Below are 21,984 nucleotides of genomic sequence, written 5' to 3' on the forward strand. Positions count from 1 at the left end.
GAACTACACCATGTCAACCACACCATGGCACCGAGTGCCACATCCAGCCTTTTCTTAGACATCTCCAGGGACGGTGACTCCACCAGCTCCCTGGGCAGCCCATTCCCATGTCTACCACCCTTTCCGTGAAGAAATTCCTCCCGGTATCCCACCTAAACCTCCCCTGGTGCAGCTTGTGACTATGTGCTCTTGTTGCCTGGGACAAGAGGCCGACCCCCACGTGGCTACGGCCTCCTTTCAGGGGTTGCAGAGAGCGATCAGGGCACCCCAGAGCCGCCATTTCCGCGGCCGAACGAGGCCCCGCTCCCCCGGTCCCCATGGCAACGCGGCGGGCGCGCGGGGGGCGGTGCTCGGGCGGGCGCTTCCGGGCGGCGCCGGCGGTGACGTGGCCGGCGGGGGCTGACGGCGCCGCGCGGCCGCTTCCGGTGAGCCTGGGGGCCCCTGAGGGACGCCCCCCCGCGGCTGCCCCCGGACGGTCCCGCCGGGCCGGGGCCGGGGCCGGGGCCGGGGCAAGGGCTGGGTCTGGGGTGGGGGCTGCGCTCGCCCCCTGCCCGCTGCCCCTGCCCTGCCCGCAGCCCCTGCCCGGCACTGCCCGCAGCCCCTGACCGCTGGCCCTGCCCGGCCCCGCTGCCCTGTGGGTGAAGCGCGGGTCCCTCAGGGTCGGGTGTGGTGGAGGCGCACACCCTCGCGGCGTCGCCGTGACTTGGGTGCTGCCGAAGGGTGGGCGGAACCCAAACGTGCTAGCTAATTGCTGTCCGAAATTAAATGGAAACGAGGTTTTTGCATGGGGAAATAATGAGGCTTTCGGTGGGAAGCTTGAGCGCGGCCTGCCGAGACAGGCGGTGAATGTCAGAAAGTGACGTGACTTGCTGTGAAGTCAGGAGCGCGGAGATGTGTGATGGATGTCGGGGGTAAAGCTGAGTATTTTAGCAGTCGCGGTGCAAGGTCGAGCGTGGGAAGAAGCAGCTGCGGGAAGGGACCACGTTTTGTTCTGTGCTTTGGAAACGCTGCACGTGTGTCAGTGTTGGGTTTGGAACATGCAGCATCAAATTCGAGGGATCCATTCTCTCGCATGCAGAGCAGAGAACCAGGGACACTTGACTAATTTTTCATCTTTTGATGTAAGAGCAGAGACCACAATGTGGCATCCCAAAAAAGAAAAAGGAGATTGATAAGGGTGACAGGCTGGTTTTCTGTTTTTTTGGTTGTTTTGTTTTTTTTGTTTTTTTTTTTTTTTCTATTGCAATTATTCTTTTATTTGGTTTTTTCTGTTCTTTCTTCCCAGGGAGTTTGGAATAAGCAGCTTCAGACAAACAGACTCCACTGAACCAAAACAATGTTTGCAGATTTGGACTATGATATTGAGGAAGATAAGCTGTGAGTATTTCACTTGTCTTTTCCTGGTGTTTCTTACAGTAGAAGTAGGCTTTGCAACCAAGGCCTAATGAGAGTTGATAAATTTACCTGTGTGTGACACTGAATGTTGGGCATCAGCCTTGTTGTCCAGTGCTGATTTCTTGCTCCCTCTGGAGAGTGGGGATGAGGCATCGCTGTGCTGGCAAGCAAAGAAGAATATTTGTGTTGCCCTGCAGTGACTGCCCTGCATTTAACATAGAGCACTTGATTTGCATCACATTTATGCTGTGCAAGTTGTCCTCTCAGCCGAGCACTGAGTCCAGGTGAAACACTAAAGCATGATAGTGTTTCTTCAGTGTGTAGCCATGGATGAGGGTGTTTCTTGCACCTCTAATCCTTGCATGCAATCTCAAGAGAAAGATGGCACAGATCTCCCTGCTCACCCATGCTGATAGACCCTGTGGCGGAGGTGAGGGAATGAATTCAGACATGCCGTGCCCATGATGTTTTCCATTTGTACTGACTCAGATGCCAGAGTTGTTTCATACGCAGGCAGCTCTGCCTATGTTCAGTTCTTCCTTTCTCTTTGTAGGGGCATCCCCACTGTACCTGGGACAGTGACCCTGAAGAAGGACTCTCAGAACCTGATTGGGATCAGCATTGGAGGAGGAGCACAGTACTGCCCCTGTCTCTACATCGTCCAGGTGGGCACCTGGGGAGGAAAAATAAGCCATCTTTTTAAAACAGAGTTGGCCTGAGAGATGGGAAGCGTGGAAAGACAGCCCTATGCTGTTTGTTTTTCTCAGAGTGGGAGATGACATCTCACTTTCCAGTAAAAAGATTTCCTTACTCTAGTACCTAGTAGGTGTGGGAGAATTAAATTAAGACTGCTGGAATTATCCTTCTCCTTGGAGAGCATGTTAGAATTCACAGTGTGACACTCCCAACACCAGGAAATCCTGTGCTTGAGGAGGCACATCCTAGGGGCATGAACTTCCTGAGGGAACAGGATGGTCAGCCCACCTCTTGGTTTGGGAAGGGGGAAAACTGCAGCTTCGCCATGGACAGAGCAGCAGTGGATTAAGAGGGAGGAGTGCAGGTGTTTGGTGTGTGCTGTTCAGCCCTGCCCTGCCCCTCTCCTGAGCGCAGGGCCTGTCTCTGCCCCAGGTGTTCGATAACACTCCAGCAGCCTTGGACGGCACCGTGGCAGCCGGCGATGAAATCACCGGCGTCAACGGGAAATCCGTCAAAGGCAAGACCAAAGTGGAGGTGGCCAAGATGATACAGATGGTAAAGGTGAGAGGTAGGAGGGGGCCACTGGAGCTTCTGGGTCGCAGTTGGCAGCTTATTGTCCTTGGGTAAAGGGAGCTGCTGCTGCCTGCTTCCAGTACAGCAGTTTGGGGTTTGCTCTCTCTGCAGGGAGAAGTGACAATACACTACAACAAGCTTCAGGCTGACCCAAAGCAGGGCAAGTCTTTGGATATTGGTAAGACTGGTTTCTTTCTCCCTAGAGTGTTAAAATGATGCAGAAGGGTGAAAGATTGGTCCCAGCTAAAACCAAATCTGTTTCCTTTCTTGCTCTTAACTCAGTTGTTTTCAAATGGATGCTGTCAAAGAGAGTTACAGGTTTAAAAAAAATCCTTCCCTAACATTTTGAAACAGGCTTGAAAGTTAAATCAAGACTTAATTGTTGTTGTGGGAGGCTTGTTTTTCTGTGCTGCGTTTAGCATGGATGATGAATCTCAGCTGCATAATAATCTAATTAATCTATTTTTAATACATGTAAGTTAGGCTGACCTATTTTGAGATGTACACAGAAATGTGTCAATTGAAAGGCATTGGTGGGGATTTCTAACCATGGAGAACAGTGATGAAATACCTATCTACACTGAGTTTTGTACAAACATAAATTTTATGAGAGACAGGAGAGCCTTTATTGCTAAAACAAAGTGTCTGGTTTTGAGCTAAGCCTACACAGCTGTCTCCTTTATATGGTCTGCCTTTCTCACTTTCAGCAAAATGTATCCATTCTCTTTGCTCTCATTTATTGTTCTGGTGATTGTGGTGCTAATAAATTGACAGGAATTCTGGAAAATTGTGAATAGTGAGATGGATTTCTGGGAAAACAAAAGTGTGATGAGAATATGGTATTTTCCAGAGCACTGTGGCTTCAGCTGAGTTCTTGGGATCTGCAGGCAAGTCTGCCTGTAAATAAAGGTGATGGAGTCATCTAGTTCCAAGGAGGGCATAGATGTCTCTAGTAATTTGTAGGGTATGACGACCAGAGGCAGAAATTCCATTAAGAGGTGGCAAAAGGGTTTAATTAGGATTCAAAAGGTAAAAGTAAGGAAAGAGACAGCACTGAGCGTTAAGTCCTGATTGTCTTTCAGCCTCATTACTTCAGCTGAAGTCATACAGCAGATAGCATAAGCAAAGTTTAGTTCCAAATATCAAGATAAGTGCTTTGCTTATAGCAGAGTGATTGATTGGGACAATCTTCCAAAAGAATTGCTGGAGCTCTATTGATTGAAGTATTTAGGATGTGAGAGCAGGGCAGATAGGCAATTTAGAAAATGTGTTGGGCATGGCTGGACCAGAGTGCCCTGTTTCTGCAATATTCTTTCTTCTTGCTGCCTCAATACTGAGTTAAGTGCAGTTTACCCAGTGCATGGAAAACCAGTGTAATGTGCTGGAGAGCTTTTCCTGCCCATGGAAGTGACCTTGATGCTGGTTTGTCACTTTGTTTTGCCTTTAGTATTGAAGAAGGTGAAGCACCGGCTGGTGGAGAACATGAGCTCGGGGACAGCAGATGCCCTGGGGCTGAGCCGAGCCATACTTTGCAATGGTAGGTATTGTCCAGGAGGCCGTTTTCCTAATGGAATGCTTACTCTCCTGTGTTTGCCTGCTTTTTATTGTTGCTTGCATGGTCCACATTCTTTTCTTCTGCTCTGCCTTGCTGTTGTGATTGTCTCTGCCCATCCTGAGTGATACAGCCTGTCCCTGTGGCCACTTATATGTTATCTCAGGTCAGCTTAATTTAAAGCAGGGACCATCTTAGTGAATGCCAATAGATGATGACCCCACACTAAAATAAGTTTGCAGTCATTTTAAAAGCTTCCCATGTTGTATCACAGGACAGGCATTAAGGGGTGAGGGAAATTTGAACCAAATATATGAAACTGGTATTTTTCCACCTGATCAGGTCTTAAACATGTCTTGAATGTGACTGTTATAATTCTTTATTCTGATTCTTGTTTCTATTTAGATGGACTAGTGAAGAGATTAGAGGAGCTGGAGAGGACTGCAGAGTTATACAAAGGTAAACTTGGTATTCCATCAGACAGCAGATGGGAGAGAAGGATACTTTCATTGTGTTTCAGTGAAGTGACTTAATTGTTTTTTCTGGCTTCCATCACAGGCTTGACAGAGCACACCAAGAGTCTTCTCAGGGCTTTCTTTGAGCTATCTCAGACACACAGAGGTAAAGAATCTTAGCAAAGGGAGCACAAATCTTTGACCTTCAGTTTCGGGAGTTTTTTTGTCAGTAGTTAGATATGTGATTCTCTCACTCAAAAAAAAACAAGGGTTGCAGGAATGAGCTGTGAAGGGCTGCTCTCCTGTATTACCAGTCATAGTGCTAACACAGGCCCTGTCCTTCACATGAGACATTGGGGAAATACCCTGCCAAACTCTGGTCTTTAGGGAATATGTAGCTTACCTTTATTATTTCCCACATGTAGCATCATCCCCCAGCTAATTGTAAGGTTATGGGAGAGACTTCTAATACTGGAGATAAGATTTTTCTCAGGGTTCACCTCTTTGTTCATCTGTCTGTATTTATTCTGCCCATGCAGCATTTGGAGATGTTTTCTCTGTCATTGGTGTACGGGAACCACAACCAGCTGCCAGCGAAGCCTTTGTGAAATTTGCTGATGCCCATCGCAACATTGAGAAGTTTGGGATTCACCTTCTGAAAACAATTAAGCCGGTAAAGAATTCAGCCACAGGAGTAAAGGGTTTGGAGGAGAGGGGAATCTAGAAAGGCAGAAGCCTGTCTTTAAAGGTGTGGTGTTAAAAGTTCATTCATTAAGGGAAGAAGGATCCTTGTCTGCTTTCCTTCAGGGAATTCTCTTCATAATGAAAAGAACCTGAGAGGTAACATAATGAATATATCAACCTTGTCCCTGTGATTTCTGCATATGGGTGTATTCCTCTCCTCTTTTGGGAATGAAGGAGTTGTCTCACTGACCAGTGTAGTACCTGATCTTGGTACCCATAACTGCATTGTGTCACTAAAGGAATTCAGACAAGCAACCCAGGAACAATGTAAGAATTTCAGTCATTATATAGGAGTGAGAGTCTCCAGGGGATCTCTGCACTTAGTTTAGCAAAGAGAGAATTTAAGTGTTGATTTGGGCGCCACTTTCAGTGCTGTGTTGGGCCATAAAACTTTGAATCAAGGAGAGCTGTTTCCAGAACCAGCTGAAAATGAAATGAGTCAAAAGCAGATGAATCCATGCTGTTAGTGAGGCAAGCATTTCTAGCACTGGAACCACTTGCCAGTGACAGTAGAGGAGGCTCTAACCATTCTGAGCTATGATAAAATATTTTCTTTCAAATGTGCTGGAGTTCAAAGAAGAGTTTTGAGGCAGCCTCATGGCCTGTGCTGGGGAAAAGGTTGCAATTGTAGTCATGTTTTTTAGTCTTAATTCAGCAAGAGGGTGTTTCTGTTGCAGATGCTCACTGACTTGAATACCTATCTGAATAAAGCCATTCCTGACACAAGGCTGACTATCAAAAAATACCTGGATGTCAAGTTTGAATATTTGGTGAGCTGCTTTTTTTTTTTTCCCCTAAGTGTTGGTTGAAATTAAGTTTCCTGGAATCATCCTGAAAGTCACATCTAGCCTATATGATCGCATATCCATCCTTCCATAATCCATGAGAGAATGCCCTGTTTTTTCTAGTTCTTTGTTTACTGACAGATTACTCAGATTCAGATACCTGCTTTTAACTTAACACTTCTCACTGGTAAGAAAGATCTTACAGTACCCATATGACTTATTTTCTACATCATCAGAATTATTTCCTGATTTATTTCTAAAGAGTTTCTCTGCAACTTACACTCTTGAACTCCTCTAAAGAGCTCCCCCTTACATATATTTCCGGTAATTTTGGACACTCTTTCTTTAGCCAAAGTAAACAACTGTCAAGTCATATTTGCTCTGATTTAGACCTTGCCTTTTTCCCCCTCCTTCATTCCATTCAGCCTTCGTTTTCTACCCAAAAAGGGTAAGATTGCTCAGTTCACCTGTTCTCTAATTGGAGGAATCTGTTTCCTTTTGCCTGTTGAGAGTAGTACTTGGAGCTGCTGCCCTAAGGCTAGGGAATATGGTAGAATCTCTTCCTACATCAACCCTCCCTGCAATTAATATTTTTGTTTTCCTTCCTATTTATTCCCATCTCATACTTTTCTTGTACTGGCTTTTCCCAAAGAGTAGATGAACACAGGATTTTTTCCCACTGTGCTTTCTTCAGAGTCTGTCCACTGAAGAAAGACTTAGAATGGTGCAGCCTCATAGTTATGGGTGATGATAAAGTTATTTCTAATTTTTAATAGTTCCTTCTTGTTTTGCTTTTTTTTTTTATCTTTAATTCTTCAAAGTCTTACTGCCTGAAAGTCAAAGAGATGGATGATGAAGAGTACAGCTGCATTGTGAGTATCAGTACAATTGCAAAAGCACTCCTGTGCCTGTCAGCACCCAAACAAGTGAATGCATCCTAAGGAATTACATACATTTATTCTTAATGTATTAGAAATAGGGGATGCTTAAATGCTACCTGGGGAGCACTGCAGCTTGTTTGCTCCGTGGTTGCCTTTCTCAGTGTTTAAGTACTATTAGGTTATGTAAGGAGGATTAAGGTGTTATCTTCACAGATTCCATTTGTATGTAGTGCACAGCTTATCATTAAGACTTGTTTCTTAGAAATGGAGATTTAGCTTCTCTGTAGCAAAATGCATGTGAAGCTACATTTATAAGTGAAGGAAATTGATTAAAGGATATCTGTTAACAATAGGGGGTTTATAGTTTAGAGTTTTAGGACTTTAATCCTTAACAGCTCTGTTTAAAATAGCTAAAGGTATCCCATAAATTCCAGTTTCCCTGCATAAGAGTAACATCTTTTTTTATCCTCGGTATCAACCTCAGAGCAGGCATTTGATTTCTTGGAATGCCTAGTTCCCAAGTGCCAGGCAGGAATAAAACTCCTAACACAATCTTTCATTATACGTTTCCTTCTAAATGGGAAGGAAAGAATGCCAGTCTTGCCCAGCAGAGCGGCACCTCTGGGTTTGGCACGTGCAGTGTGTTTTAGGGAGCCGTAACCTGTAGCACAGATTTTTCTGTATGTTGTGTTCACAGGTGCAAGGGAAGGATGCTTCATTGCTGACAGAGATAACCCCTTTCCAGACTCTTGCAGGACAATGTATAGATCCTTCCCTGTTGGTTTCCAGTATTTTGTCTGGATGGTTGTAGATACCAGAGGGTTCCCTTTGTAGATATGTAATTCATTATGCAATCCATACAGGGAAAACCTTAAAGAGGAGGGCAGAATTTTTGTGTGCTTGATATAAACTTGTTCTTAATGCCTGTCTTGCTAGTCCTGGTAAGAAGCCATGTCACCTCTCCATGCTGGGCTGAGAGGTGCCTGTCCTTTTGTATTTGCTTAGTAGTGATGCTTTACCATGGTTGGTGTGTTTGGCCTTCAAAGTGGCCGCACTGACTGCCAGTTTTTGACACGGCTCAGTGTTCCTCCTGCTTCCTGACAGCAGTTCCTCGTGCCTCAGAGGTCCATAATAACCCAAAGCCATTGTGAGTGCACTCTGGTAGGCAGACTGAGTGCAAGCACTGCTGTGGGAGTCTCTCACATGGCGCTGTGTTTTTGGCAGGCTCTGGGTGAGCCTCTCTACCGGGTCAGCACTGGGAACTACGAGTACCGCCTCATCCTGCGCTGCCGTCAGGAGGCTCGCACGCGCTTTGCCAAGATGAGGAAGGACGTGCTGGAGAAAATAGAGCTCCTGGACCAGAAACATGGTGAGTGCCACTGCTGAGTTCAGCAGACATGACTTTGGCCTCTCTGTTCCTCCTCTGTCTCAGCTCAGAAGGCAGCTTAGTTCTTCTTTGCTGAGGAGAACTTTGTGGTGTACACCTTTGTGGTGTACTCGAGACATCAGCTCTGAGGGGCAAAATTTGTAGGCAATGGTATCTAACACTGGTAAGGGAAGCTTGATCACAGCCTTCACACTGTTTGGAAAGGAAATTTTTACACTTTTTCCCCCCAACATGTCTCCACTGCAGTGCAGGACATCGTGTTCCAGCTCCAGCGTTTTGTCTCCACGATGTCCAAGTACTACGACGACTGCTACGCCGTGCTCCGGGACGCCGATGTCTTTCCCATCGAGGTGGACCTCGCCCGCACCACTCTCAGCTATGGGCAGAAGGACACCTACACAGATGGGGCGGAAGAAGAAGGAGAAAGCGAGAGAGAGGGTAGCGGGAGGGAGGACGCAAATGGAGAGAAGCTCATTGATGATGCCTGAGTGGGTCAGCATGGCCAGAGGGAGGACTCTGCAGACTTATGAAAACATGTATTTCACGTGGCCATTCATCCTCCACCATTTCTCTGTGTGTCCAGCCTGGGATTCCTTCTCTGCTCTGGGTGGGGTAGCTGGTTGGATTGGGACCAACCTCTGCTTTTGTCTCTTTTCCTTTGCTTGTTTGCGTGGATAATTCTTTTTGTCCCTGGAGACTTCTGGTACCCAACCTGGGTACTGCAGTGTGGGGAGGAAAAGCCGCTCCTACACTGCCATGTGCCCCTGTGCAGGCAGGACTCTGCTGGGCACAGGGGCAGCACCACTCCTCTCTGGCACATGGAAGCTGGTTAAGGGTTTGGAGGTGATTACAAATGGTGAGGGCAGCCCCCTTCCATCCTCCCCTTGTGCTGTGGGGAAGTGTTGGCGTCACTGCTTGCTGTCTTCAAGCTCCTTCTGAGGATTCACCTTCGGACTGTGATGGAAATACCCTATCTTTAAAATAGAAAGGAGACACAAACCCTTGTGGAGAGAGGAAGAGGCTTTGGGTTTTTTAGTATAAAGAATGACTAGTGTGCTCTCCTCTCTGCACAACTATTTTGTGCTGCCTCTGGGCCAGCCAGCAGCAGTAGCTATCCTCCCATTCCCTAGCAGAAGGGAAGGGGGAAAAGGAAAGCTGAGGTAAGTGAGAGTGCTTCTTTCCTTCTTCTTTTTCTCTTCCTCTCCCTCCATCCCTGTGGGCCAATCCCAGATGCAGATGGCACTTCATCTGTTATTGGGCAGCACAATTGCCAGGAGTGGTGGTGGTCTTGGGCCAGGGCTTTTGACTTCTCTGTTATTACATTCTAGTGGTCATGGGAGAAGTTATTTAAGTGCATTAATTTATGATCAAGATTTTTCTGTTTTTTAGATTTGTGTTTCTCTTTGATTGTTTTTGGAGCTTCTTCATCTCTGTGGGTGGCTGGAAAAAAGCCATCCATGGTCAAGCTGCTCTGGAGAATTTAAACAGACTGGTGTAGTGACTATTGTCTGTAATAAAGAAATATGTGACATTTAATTTCATGTCCTTCATGCCTTTCTATGAAAGGTTTTTTTGCTTATCTTCCCTTGGTTTTAATCTTAAGGTAATCTTAGGAAGATGGGTGTCATGTACTAGCCATTTTTGTCTTGTACTGGTGCATAATCACTATAGCAACCTGTGGTGGTCAGTGCAGTGCAGATTTATATAGGCTGTTATAAATGCTGTAGCAAGGCCAGTCCTCCAGGAGCACCAGCTGCTCTGCAGTTTAGCTTCCCAGGGGAGCACCGGCCTTTTAAAGGCCACCAGGTGCCTTAGTCCCACCAAAGTGGCATCCCTGTCCCTCTCCAGGCCAGCTTCTCCACACAGCTCAACTGTTGCATCACAAGCTTCAGCTGATGCTTAAGTCCCTGATCCTCTTTCAGAGTTGTTTGTTGGTCCAAAACACAAAGCAGTTGAAGGGGAACCGAAAATGCTTCAGCAGAGTCTGCCTAAAAGCCATTGAAACCAAGTGTAAAGCAGCATAGCTGGGTTTTTTGGGAAGAGGTCTGGGAACCTTGCAGCACTGTCTGTAGTGAGACCTCGTACCCTGAGGGCTTTTATTTGCTTTTGTGAAAATAATTTAAGAGCGGGAGGCTTAGTGGGAAATGTTGGCTTGTGACAAGAAAACAGAGGGGACCTTGTTCTAGTGACTGGCCTGGCTGACAAGGGCAGTTGTTTTCATGCTGTGGACCTTGGACCTCTGGGAAGCTGTGAGCTCCTTGGAGGGCATACTAGTGAATAAGGGAAACCCAGCCTGGGGTTACTGGGGAAAGAACTGCAGAGCAGCTTGGTTGAGCAGAAACAGCGACCTTTCCTTGTTGGAAAGGGAAAACAAGCTTTGAGAGCACTGGGTGAATGCCTGCAGGGCCCCAGCACCCTTGCTGCTGCTCTCATTCTCTCAGAGCGTTGCACTGGGGTTTGGTATGGGGTTTAGTCTTGTTTGGGATATTTCTAAGTGAGTTTGAGCAGGAAAAAGCCCAAAGTCACCACTGTGAATAGCTTAATATGAGATCTAACAATGGTATTAGCTGTGGTGGGACAGAGTACAGCCTCATGGGGTTTACCTTCTCCCCTCCAATCTCCAGTTCTTCTGTCTCTTCTTAAACTGATGTTCTTCAACAGCTTTATTTTGCTCATCATTTGCTGCTGTTTTTTGTTTGGGAGCACGTAGAATGAAACCCTTTCCTTCATGTCCCCACTCCCCTGCTGTGTTTAAATGGCTTTATGGATCCTGCCAACTACCCATTAATTTGTAGTCAGTCTGGTCTGGAATGAAACATAACTTTTGGTGGCCCAACAGGTTGCCTTCCCTGTAGCCCTCTGCTTAGTTTTTGATCCCCTGTAATAGTCACAGGTTCCCCCAGGGTCTCTGAGGTGAAGCAGTTCAGGAAACCGGAAGAAAGAGCTTTGGCCAGGGGTGTTTATAAAAGATCCAGTCCTAAAGCAGATTAGAAGTGCTTTAAGCATGCCAGGGAAGGTTGTCCTCTCTGAATCTAGAAATCCACCACTGCAGCAGGGGGTGAGGGGGTCATGCCTGCTTCACCACGTGCTCCAACACCCTCATTAGCGGCACTCGGGGACTGGGGCTTGTCCTTCTGCCTTACCTTTGATTCCTTTATGTAAGGAGGTTTTCTCTATTTAAGAGGAAAACACAGGCACGTCTGGTGCCATTCCTACTCAGTGGATAATCGCTTGGGACATGGTTATTTACCTGCCTTGAAACCCCCGCCCCCACAGGGGCCAAAGTTGTTCCCTTCACACGTCAACGGGGCTCACTTGAGCCTAGATAAAGCTGGCTTGGTGCTATTCCTGTCAGCGAGGCTCCGTGCTGTGGCTGCACACCTAATGGCATTAGCCTTTCTTAGGTGTCTTCTTCTTGTACCTCAGCAGCAGCCTCTAAGGCAGCGCTTCTCTACCTGGGGAAGCAGCATCAGGTGTCACTGCCCCAGCTTTACCGTCCACAAAAGATGTGCCAGGCAGAGGTGCTCGGAGCTGGTGGTCTCCTGGTTCGGCAGTGCCCGAGGGAGGTGTTGCAGAGAGCCTGGTGTCTGCCCCCGTGCTGGTGCCCCTGCACCTCCTAAACGTGCTGCCAGTGAGACTGACACTATCCAGACAGGGAAGTGGGGTGAAGGAAACACTGACACCAGAACAGAGCATACCAGATCTGATTACAAAGAGTCTCTAATTGTTTGTGTTCTGTGTTGTGACAATGCAGAAGGAAAAGGAGAGTCCTTGGCAGCCTCTTCAGAAGACTTTCTCCAGGGCTGGTTTGAAAGTGAGGAAAGAAGATTATTATTTTTTTCTTTTTGGTGTTTGGGCTGCTCTGAGCCTGTGTTGTACCAGCATGGGTGCAGGATGCAAGCAGACGTATCACTGGGTAGGTTGTGGACATATGTACATAGGGACCGGCTATTCTTATACCTCTCCCTCTTATTTCTTACATCTGCCTTTGTCCCAACTTTCTGCTCCCCGCATCCCACCTACCCTCCCATGCTGAAGTGCTTGCACACAAGGCCAGTTTTATACATCCCTGTTCTCTGCCCTGGCTAGAAACTGTCCCTCTCCACCATCTGGTCAGCGTTGCAGCCGTCCCGTGCCAGCACCTCCCCGTCCCCTGCGGGACAGCCGCCTCCCTCCCCTCGCTGCTCCTCTGCCACATGGTTGGCCTCCTCGCTGGCCACCACCACGGCGTTGTCGGTGCTGTGGGCCGGCTGGTGGTTGTCGCTGCTGTGCTCCTCGGCTTCCTGCACGTCGGACTCCGCTTCCTCGGTGTCGCTCCCCGCTCCCGCAGTGGGGTTGTTCTCGGGGGGAGGCTCCTTCTTCCCTCGGTTCAGGCAGCAATAGCTGGCCACACCCAGGAACAGGGCGGAGAGCACGACCTCCGAGCCCGCCAGGTAGAAGATCACCTCATAGTTCTTGAGAGCATCCACCAGGCGGCCTGATGGTTGGAGAAGACATGAGATGGTTAAATTCACCCTACGCACTCCTGAATGGACAGCCCAGTGCAGGTGGGCAACACCTGCATTTGTCTGAGGACCCATTCCTCAAGGGAACAGCAAGAAACCTGAATACCTAAAAATCACCCTGGGAAAGAGCTGCACTGTACTTCCAGGGAAGGTACCGTAACAGTGCATGGTTGGTGTTTTCCCTTGTTTGGACAAGCTTAAATAATTGTGACACTTTCATGGTGGGCCATCTTCTACTTGCCAAAGTGGGAAAAGCCTCTCATGATTTGGATTGGCCAGTCTCAGAAAAGAAAGTTTGAGAGGCATTGCTATTTCTTAAGCTATTATGTCAGGAAAACATTCTGAAGGGAAGAACAAATTTCTCTTTGGCAGAGAAATCCCTCTGGTTGGCCCACACATGATGATTTCTGTGCCAGAGATATTCTCAATATATTTTCTGTATCCACTGGAGCTGGCAATGGAGGAAGAGGTCCCAGTCCTTGGGGAGCACAAACAGCTGCCTTGCTGTGGTCAGGATGTAGCCGTGGAACCGCGCTCTGCTCCCGAATGCACATGTGACCCCAGTCGCTGCTGTGCTACAGAAACCAGCCCCAGGACAGGCCGAGGTGCCTCCCGGAGCAGTCATGGGAGGCACGTGGTGCATTCCTGGGCAGGTGAATGTGGCCCTGTTCAGCCAAGCCGGATGGCGAGAGAGGAGCCCCAGCGCGCGTGCGTGTGCGTGTGTGTGAGTGCAGCTTATCCTGTGCCAAACCCCTCGGCCCCACGGAGCGGGAAGCAGCTCAGGAGGATTACACCAAACAAAGCCACTTTGTTCACCCCCCTTCTCCCAGCTGAGCACTGTTCTTCCCGAGTCCGAGCCATCAGGATTGTCAGAGCGCTCGGGCTTCCTGTGCCAGGGGGGTCCTACAGCCCCCAGCACGACCTGGCTGCCCCCAGCACGGTTCTTCAGTGACCCTACACTGTCTGTGTGCCACTGTATGGTCACACAGCACCAAGGCACAGCTGAGCTGAGGCAGGAGGGCTGAGGGATTCCTTTGTTTACACCTCACTGGTGGGCCTTGCTCCTTGGAGCAAGGTGCTGTTAAATCCCCCTCTTCCCCAGTGATCTCTCTGCAGCTGCCTCCAAGACACATATTTCTTGACCCTCCCTGGCCTGGGGCTGCTGACTGCCCCACAGCTTATAAAGTGAGACAGGAATTATTGTTAGCATTTAAGAGGGTCCTCTCTTGGCTGCCAAATTTTACTTGAGAACTGGCTGGAATTGCTGAGGGCAGGTTTTACTCATAACTGCTGGTTTGTGCTGAGGAAAAGACCATTCACACAAAGGTCTTCAATGCTGGGCTTTAGCCTATGTGTTACAGCTGAAGGAAGGGAGTGCAAGAAACAACAGACTGGTTCCTGCCTGGGGATTTTCCATAGTCTTGTCCCTGACTCTTCCTTGTGAATCAGGAAACTGCACTTTGTTTGGAAATGAGCCTTGGGCATGATTTGGCTTTCTCACATGTGATCAGTCGCTTAACATTAATCTACACCAACCTCCATTCAACAGCCTGTTTTTATGGGCTGTTTGTGGGGCCTGGACCTTACCAGGGGCGGTGACCTAGACTAGACTGGCTGAAAAGCTGTGAGTGTCTTAATCCTCTTAGAAAAATTACCAACAAATGCCTCGGGGGACTGTGCAAACTGTTTTGACTTGACTGACAGCAAAACACCTGTGCCTTGGAATTGGGATCCAAACAAATTGAGATCACTATTCACAGTGCCAATCAAAAGGCCAGGGACACCAAGGAGCATTTGAGAGACACTTGCTTTGTCTTAATGAAGACTCTAAAAGGTTTGTCTGCAGCATGTGCCTGACCCTATCCTTAACATGGTTCTATGCAACATTCGTAGTGAAGGCTGAGATCCGCTCTCAGCTTCTAGAGCAAATTTAAAGTTGAGAAATAGGGTCCGTGCCCGGTACCTGCAGTTCAGTGGAGCAGTGGCGGCCAAGAGGCACCTGCAGCAAGACACCTACCTGCAGAGGGTGGGCCAATGAGCACGGCGAAAGCCTCGATGAGCAGGACCAGCCCAATGGCGCTGGAGAACTTCTGGGAGCCGACGATGGCCATCAGCACCTCGAACTGCAGTGCCCCCACCATGCCGTAGGAGATGCCAAAGAAGACACAGAAGATGACCAGCCCTGTGTAGTTGCTGGCCCTGGCGCTGCAGATGTCTGTCAAGCCGTTGAAGAGCATGGAGAAGCTGAACAGATAGGCCACGTGAGGGCGGACCCACTTCAGCCCTGCCACCATGCCACAGGCTGGGCGGGCAAAGATGTCTATGAAGCCGATGATGGAGAGCAAGAACGCCGCCTCGGTGTCCGGGACACCTGTGTCCTTGGCATAGTTGACCAGCAGTATGGGGGGCACGAAGAGACCCAGGACCAGGATGAACTTTGAAATGGTGTAAATGATGAACCCTCGGTTGGAGAAGATACTAAAATCCAGAAGCTTCTTTCCTTTCTTGGGCTTCTTCTTGACTTTCTTGCCTTTCTTGGTTCCATCAGTGGTGCTGATTCCCTCCTCTGACTTCCCTCCTATGGGCAGCATCTCCTTGGCTTCATATTTGTCCTGAGCTTTCCCCATCTTCTTCTTCATGCCCATATCCAGGGGTCTCATGACTGCCCCACAAGTGCAGCAGTTAAGCAGAAGGCCCCCCATGATAAGGAACCCTCCTCGCCAGCCAAACTTCTCCAGCAGCACTTGCCCCAGAGGAGAGAGGGAGGAGAGGAAGACAGGGCTCCCAGCAGCAGCCAGTCCATTGGCCAGAGGCCGGCGCTTGTCAAAGTAGGTGCCCAGCATGATCAGTGAGGGCTGGAAGTTCAGTGCCATACCCAGACCTACATGGAAGTGAGAGCCAGGAGTGCAAGAACATGAGATGTGTTTTGCAACAAGCTGAAAACTCCCCTCAGACTATCCTAGTCCTGAAGTCCCATGATGGGATGAATGTATTCCTCACAACCCTCTGTGCCTTCGTGTTGGTGGATTGCCCCTGCAGAGGATGGGCTAAACCAGCCTGTCCACCTGAAGCGGGTTTGAATCAAGTAATTGTGCTCACACTTAGGCAGGATCTGAGCCTTACACAGGAATTCTGCCTCTTTCCCCTGCCATTCTGTACTGATGCTGCCTACCACAGTCACCATGATCACTGAGCACCACCTAGGTTTCTTCTGGCTCTCAACCACAGGCCCCTGCTGTTTAGATCCAGCAGATGCATCTCTCACAGGTGCAACATTCAGGACTAGGTGCTTCCCATATTGTGTGCAAATAGGCTGGGGAGACCCGATACTAGACATGGCAGTGCTAGAGGAAAATACGACGTGGTTTTGGCTCTCCCCAGGTAAGCCTGTGTTTCCCCCCAAATCCCAGGGCTCTCACCTGTCAGCACACCAGCTGTCAGATAAAGCTCAATGATGTTGGTGGTAAAAGATGCCAGGATCATGCCAGCAGAAGCCAGCAGCCCACCAATGAGCATCACGGGCCGGCAGCCAAACTGGTTCACCATGATGCTGCATACTGGTCCTAGGAGGAAGCACAGGAGACAGAGCAGGTGACCAGGAGGAGACAGGACAGCTGGGAAGGGGCAGGCAGCCCAAGCAGGGCTCTCAGGGAGGATGAAGCTGCAATGATGGAGCTCACTCCTTGGCTGCTTAGGTACACATCTGTTGGGCCTGGCCAAGGGAGAGGGGCTGGTGATGTGGAGGCTTCTGTTCTGCCCTGCCTTTGGAGCCCTATTCCCTGGTGCTTGGTGTGACAGGAGCAGCGCTTCAGCAGTGGGAGCAAACCCTGTATCAACTGTCTGGGATGTAGGTGGGGTGACCCCTGAGGTCTCCTGGGGCAGAGGAAACAGGGATATGAGATGCAGCACACTTCCAGAAGAGAAGTGGTAGGACAATTGTATTCTGCATCGTGGTTCATGACCAGGCCAGTGAGCATGAGAGAGTCCATGGGGAGATGGTCTGGGCCCATGGCAGAGTGGGAGAGGTGTGAGCTGAGGAGGGGGAAGTGTGTCCAAGCATCACCTGTCCCATAGAGCATGGCCAGCATGATGGAAGAGATCCAGGCCGTGTCACTGTAGCCCACGTGGAAATCTTTCATGAGCTCCTTGAAGTAGACACTGACGGCTTTGGGGAAGGCATAGGAGAAGCCGGTGATCACAAAGCAGCCAAGGAGCACGATCCAGCCCCAGCCACCATCTGGGGGCTTCACAGGAGCCGGCAGCTGCCCTTCTTCTGGGTCAGGTCTCCCCATCTTCTAACCTAGGAATGGAAAGGCAGGCTGGGAGGAAGTAGGGAAACAGAGAAAGTCTGCTGGGGCTGCAAGAAGAGCAGAGCAGAACAGAGCAGAGGAACAAATATTTACTACAAGGTTTCTTTCTGTGCCCACCATCTCCAGGCTCTGAGAGGCTCATTGGGGGCCACATCTGCTCTTTGCACCTTGATCCTGCCAGGTGAGGTGAGATTGCTTTGGGGTGTGAGATCATGCCTCAGCTGCCCCCTGAGGCTGGGGCAGCCCAGAACTCCATAACCCCGGCCAAACACAGCCAAGCATTGTAACAGCTCCCAGCTGGGCCTGGAATGCTGCACCTGGTGCAGCATCAGGGTCTGCAGCACCCCCCTTGCTTCATATCCAGCCTTGCCTACAGATGGGGCGAGGTGAAGACCAGCAATGTGAACCCTTTTTGCTTCCTAAAATCTGCCTTTGAGCCTCTCCCATGCTGGTCTGCTCCAGGGGGAGTCCCCCAAGACCTGCCCTGGCACAGAAACCTCCAGCAGTGAGGCAAGGAGATCCATTAAGCCCTCTGTTCTTCCCTCTGGGAGGCCCCAGTGCATGGCACTCTCCTTCTCCCTCCCCTCCCCGCCCTCAGGGGCCAGATTTCCGAAATAGGTGAAGGGGGAGAGCACAAAAACCCGGTGGTTATTTGCATGCCAGAGAGATTAGGGCTCTGTACGTACACGGAGGGGCCGGAACAAAGCCTAAGTGGGGAGAAGGAGGGAATTAAAGGGGATGTCTTGTGAGTTGCTCTCAGGGCTCTTAAGCTGCCCAAGTATTTTGCTCCAGCTGACTGCTGTGGGTATATTTTTCCTTTCTCCCTTAGGTACCAGGTTCTGCCCCTTGCAGCACCATTGGCCACAGTTTCTTTGTCAGCCAGGATTATTTCCACACCTGCATGCAAAGCCATCACTGCACTTACACTGCAGATGCTCCCAAGCAGATTAGACAGGCATTCTGCACGCCTGAGCTGGGCTTTTTTGGGTCTGGTTTGTCTCCTATCACTGTCTGGTGGCAGCACACTCCTAGCAAGGGTCCTCTCTCCTGCCCAGCTCTCCTGGCTGAAGGGCTGCAAGGTGGCAGCAGCATCCTCATCCCTTGGCACCAGCAGTTGTGGGAAATGCCAGGAGTCACAAATGGACTAGAGAGTGCTGAGGGGACAGGGACTGTCCTGTGGATGTGACACACATAGCTAGAACCTGGGAGCTTTGGATCTGGGTGCATTTCTCAAGGAAGGGCCTGTTCTTGGTGTCCTCCATGCAAAGGGGGTGAGTTGAGCTGATTCCCATAGTTGCTGTTGCTCTGGATGCTGAAGTGCAAATCCTTTAGACAAAAGTGTGGATAGCACAGAGGGCCCTTACTTGGCAAGAGTGGTCTTACTCCACAGCCAACCTCAGCTGTAGCCCTCCTTCCCCTCTGCAGGGGAAAAACAGAGTGCAGCACTCAGGTGCCTGCCTCCACCATGGGTCCCTGCAGCAGAGTTCCCCAAACTTTCAGGATGGTGTGAAAAAAATCTGAATCTGGCTCTGAGCATGGACTGGGGCTCAGTCTGGATGGCTGTTTCCTAGCAGGTCTTGGGCTGAACCACTGCGGCCAGCACAGGCTACTCTAATCTCTCCCTCCCAGCCCAGGCCTCAGGGACCATGGCAAGGAACAGACACATGAACTGAAAACAGGGGGCTATGAAGATATTTTTAAGACAAGGAATCCCTACAAGGAAGAAAAGAGTAATGATACCAGCTACCCACACCTCCCCATCTCGCCCTCACTGGTGTTTTCTGGATCACTGGCACCCCGACAGCCAGACTGAATGCCTCGCTCCGTTTCTGCCATTTTGCCCACTGCTCCTGTCCCAGCTCCAGCTGACTGACAAGCTGGATCCAGCTGTACAAAAGGTGACCAGCTGCCAAAGCACGCTGATTTCTCAATCAGAGCTGGTGCTCCACTACTGCACCCTCTGCTGCGCGCAGCTACTTCAAGTAAGAGCTGCCACTAAACCAAGCCTGAGAGTTTTTTCTCCAGCCTTGCTTTTCATGAGCTCATCTTGCTCCGCAAATTAAATGAATCAATCAAACCATTGCAATCCATCTTTCCCTCAACCCTGCTGCTCCCTGCCAGCATCCTAGCAAGAAAATATTTGTCTGTCTGTGACATGCTCTTCAGAGATTTTGTAGCACTGCCTGTCAATGATGAGCCCATTAGACAAATGTCTGTGAGTACTTGTTTGAGTCTGGAGCTGGAGGGCACCTCTGGGGAGCCACTTGCTCCGTGCTACAGAGCTGTACAGCAAAGCATGAAAGCACTTTTTCCTGCCTGCAGCTAGGTGTGGTTGCAAATGACAGGGTGCACCAGAGGAGCTCACCTGTGGCGATGCCTCCAAGGCCAAAATGTTATAGCACACCTTGTAACAGCCCTGCTGGAGGTTTATGCCAGCTGTGAGCCAGGCAGCCCAGAGCTGCCTCGTTCCTAACACCATGACACACATGTTTCTCTGCTCACAGCAGCCACACCACATACCTGCCCCTACCTTTGCACACTATCATTTTGTCCCCAGTTAAGGAGCTTTATCCACGGGTAAAAACACAGTTTGTGAGTTCACATGCACCTAAAAGCTCATCAGCATGGGCACCTGCCCTTCCCTTGCATCACAGGAAGGTGGGCTAGAGCAGAACTTGCGGCAGGTGGCTGCAAGAAGACTTGCACTGACCAGGCTGGAAGGGTGAAGACCACAGCAGGTTCAGCTGTGGCTGCCAGTCCCTGGACACACACAGAGCACAGTGCAGACAGTGCTGGATAATGCCCAGAAAATCCCCGCAGTGCTAGACAAGCTGCACCCAGGAGGGTCCACATAAATGCTCTTAGTGCCTCCATGCAGTACAGATGGGGTGGGGAGTCTATTTATTGAGTGCAAGGCCCACACTTCATGCCACCAGCCTCTCCAACCCACAGACAACCCCCAGGAAAGCATTTTTTAGAGAATTAAATGAATGCAGGCCTGGGGGAGTTGTTCCTCTTGGCTGCTGGGGCGAGGCTGCCAGCATCCCTCCACAGCACTGACCTGTGCAACGCAGCGATGGCCTCCGAGCACAAGCTGAGCCCCCAAGGGTTGAGCAGATCCCTCAGCAGCGCTTCCTTCTCCCACTGGCTGGCACTTCCTGGCTCTGGGTGAGGGTGCCTGGTTAGAAGGTCCTGCTGGATCTTTTCTCCATGGTGGGCACAGGACAATGCCTGCAGGAATCTAGCACCTGTCAAGCAGTCTCTTGTGCTCCGTTCCTTCCTTTGGAGCAGCTACGTCCTCACAAGACGGCTAATCCCCCTCTCAGCCTGCTTCCCTCCAGTTCCAGTGGTGCCCAGCAGAGCTGTCTGTGGCAGATCTGGGGGCACACCCTGTGCGGGGCACTCCCCTGCCTCCTGTGGGTGCCAGCAGTGTCCCACGGCACCCCCAGTGTGGATGTGGGTCAGGAGCTGCTTATGGCTCCAGGTCGGCAGAGACTACTGGGTGCTGAGCGGGCAGAAAGCACTTCTCCACTTTTAAGAGGCTTTTCCAGCCAATGGGGACGAGGTGGCTGCCTGCCACAGCCCGAATCCCCCGGTAATCCCACTGCCCAGGGGCTCCCTGCGTTTTCCCCAGCAGGGCAGGGCAGGCTGGCAGGGATGGATTCAGTCAGAGGGACCAAGAGAGGAAGAAGCAGGGTGAGGGTGAGGGGTGCTGGGGTGGGAGGCAGTGGAGGAGGAGACCATGTGCCCATGCTTCAGTAAGGTACCAAACAGGTAAAGCAGCTTCTTTTGAAGCCTTTGAGTCTTCCTCAGCTGCCAGCCACGATGGAGAAGCGGTGGTGGGGTTTTGCAGGGCATGTGCCCAGCAGAGAAGTGAGACAAGGTGGAGCAGCCAAGGAATCGCTGCCAGCCATGGCTCAAACTGCCAGATCCTGCCCACCCCGGGCAGCTGAAGAGCCCCCCTCAAAGCCAGCCTCCCCAGGGGCTGGCCCACAAGAGGAGGGCTGGCAGGCACTGGGACCAGCCAGTCTCTGGCTGCTTGTGGGGGAACCCTTTTACCCTTTTACTTCCAGGGAGGGGGCTGGGGCTCAGCCCAGGTGGGCTGTTGGGGAGGACAAGGCCTGGGCTGTAAAGCCCTGGAGCCCCTCAGCAGCAGGGGGGCGGCGGGGGCCTGGCCACACTCCCAGCCAGGGTTTAATGTCTGTTAATAAGGCTAATCAGCTAAGCCATCGCTGGTGCTCCATCCCTCGCTCACGCTGCCGCTCCCGTGAGGGCTCCCCCAGCACACACCAGGTACTCCCAGATTGGTGAGGCCCCCACAAGCCCTAGGGAAATGTTTTTCCCCTGCACTGAGCAGCCCTGGAGTGCCCAGAGCACACATTCCAGCAGTGGGTGAGGAGAAGGGGGCCACAGGTCCTTGCTGCCCTCCGGCAACAGGACAGACAGGGGCACTCAGGGGGGCAGCCAGCAACGGGCAGTGCAGCCCTCCTGGTGCCCTCCACATCCACCCCAGACCCCTGGGCTGGTGGCTGCTCCATGTGGACTCACAGCACTGCAGTGTCTGACACCACGAGCATGGGCAGCCACCATGGCCCCAGTGCTGGTGGGGGAGTGTCTGTCCTCCTCCCCCTGCATCGTGTGACTGAGGTGATGCCCCAGCCACTGAAATGGACACAGAAGATGAATTCTCCATTTTATTTT

At 50.5% G+C, this 21,984-nt stretch overlaps 2 protein-coding genes across 4 annotated transcripts; one reads left to right on the forward strand and one right to left on the reverse strand.

Annotated features, from left to right (window-relative positions):
* Window positions 1–358: 358 nt before the first annotated feature.
* On the forward strand, window positions 359–10,004 carry PICK1 (protein interacting with PRKCA 1). Of its 3 annotated transcripts, none has more exons than XM_058023232.1 (13): window positions 359–425; window positions 1,286–1,377; window positions 1,949–2,060; window positions 2,524–2,652; window positions 2,776–2,842; window positions 4,112–4,201; window positions 4,622–4,675; window positions 4,775–4,837; window positions 5,211–5,344; window positions 6,093–6,185; window positions 7,022–7,072; window positions 8,306–8,450; window positions 8,715–10,004. In XM_058023232.1, exons 2-13 carry the CDS (start codon window positions 1,337–1,339, stop codon window positions 8,954–8,956), a joined length of 1,221 nt encoding a protein of 406 aa, XP_057879215.1. In that variant the 5' UTR covers window positions 359–425; window positions 1,286–1,336; the 3' UTR covers window positions 8,957–10,004. The 3 variants fall into 3 exon arrangements, with proteins under 3 accessions (XP_057879215.1, XP_057879214.1, XP_057879216.1); XM_058023231.1 differs by lacking the exon at window positions 359–425 and adding an exon at window positions 544–634; XM_058023233.1 differs by lacking the exon at window positions 359–425 and adding an exon at window positions 935–1,121.
* A 2,213-nt stretch (window positions 10,005–12,217) lies between these two features.
* SLC16A8 (solute carrier family 16 member 8) lies at window positions 12,218–20,624 on the reverse strand. Its single transcript, XM_058022873.1, has 5 exons — window positions 20,345–20,624; window positions 17,037–17,273; window positions 16,393–16,536; window positions 14,991–15,854; window positions 12,218–12,945 (listed from the first exon to the last, which is right to left on the reverse strand). Exons 2-5 carry the CDS (start codon window positions 17,263–17,265, stop codon window positions 12,554–12,556), a joined length of 1,629 nt encoding a protein of 542 aa, XP_057878856.1. The 5' UTR covers window positions 17,266–17,273; window positions 20,345–20,624; the 3' UTR covers window positions 12,218–12,553.
* Window positions 20,625–21,984: the final 1,360 nt, after the last annotated feature.

The sequence above is a fragment of the Melospiza georgiana genome, chromosome 4 (genome assembly GCF_028018845.1).
Source record: "Melospiza georgiana isolate bMelGeo1 chromosome 4, bMelGeo1.pri, whole genome shotgun sequence".
Taxonomy (NCBI): Eukaryota; Metazoa; Chordata; class Aves; order Passeriformes; family Passerellidae; genus Melospiza; species Melospiza georgiana.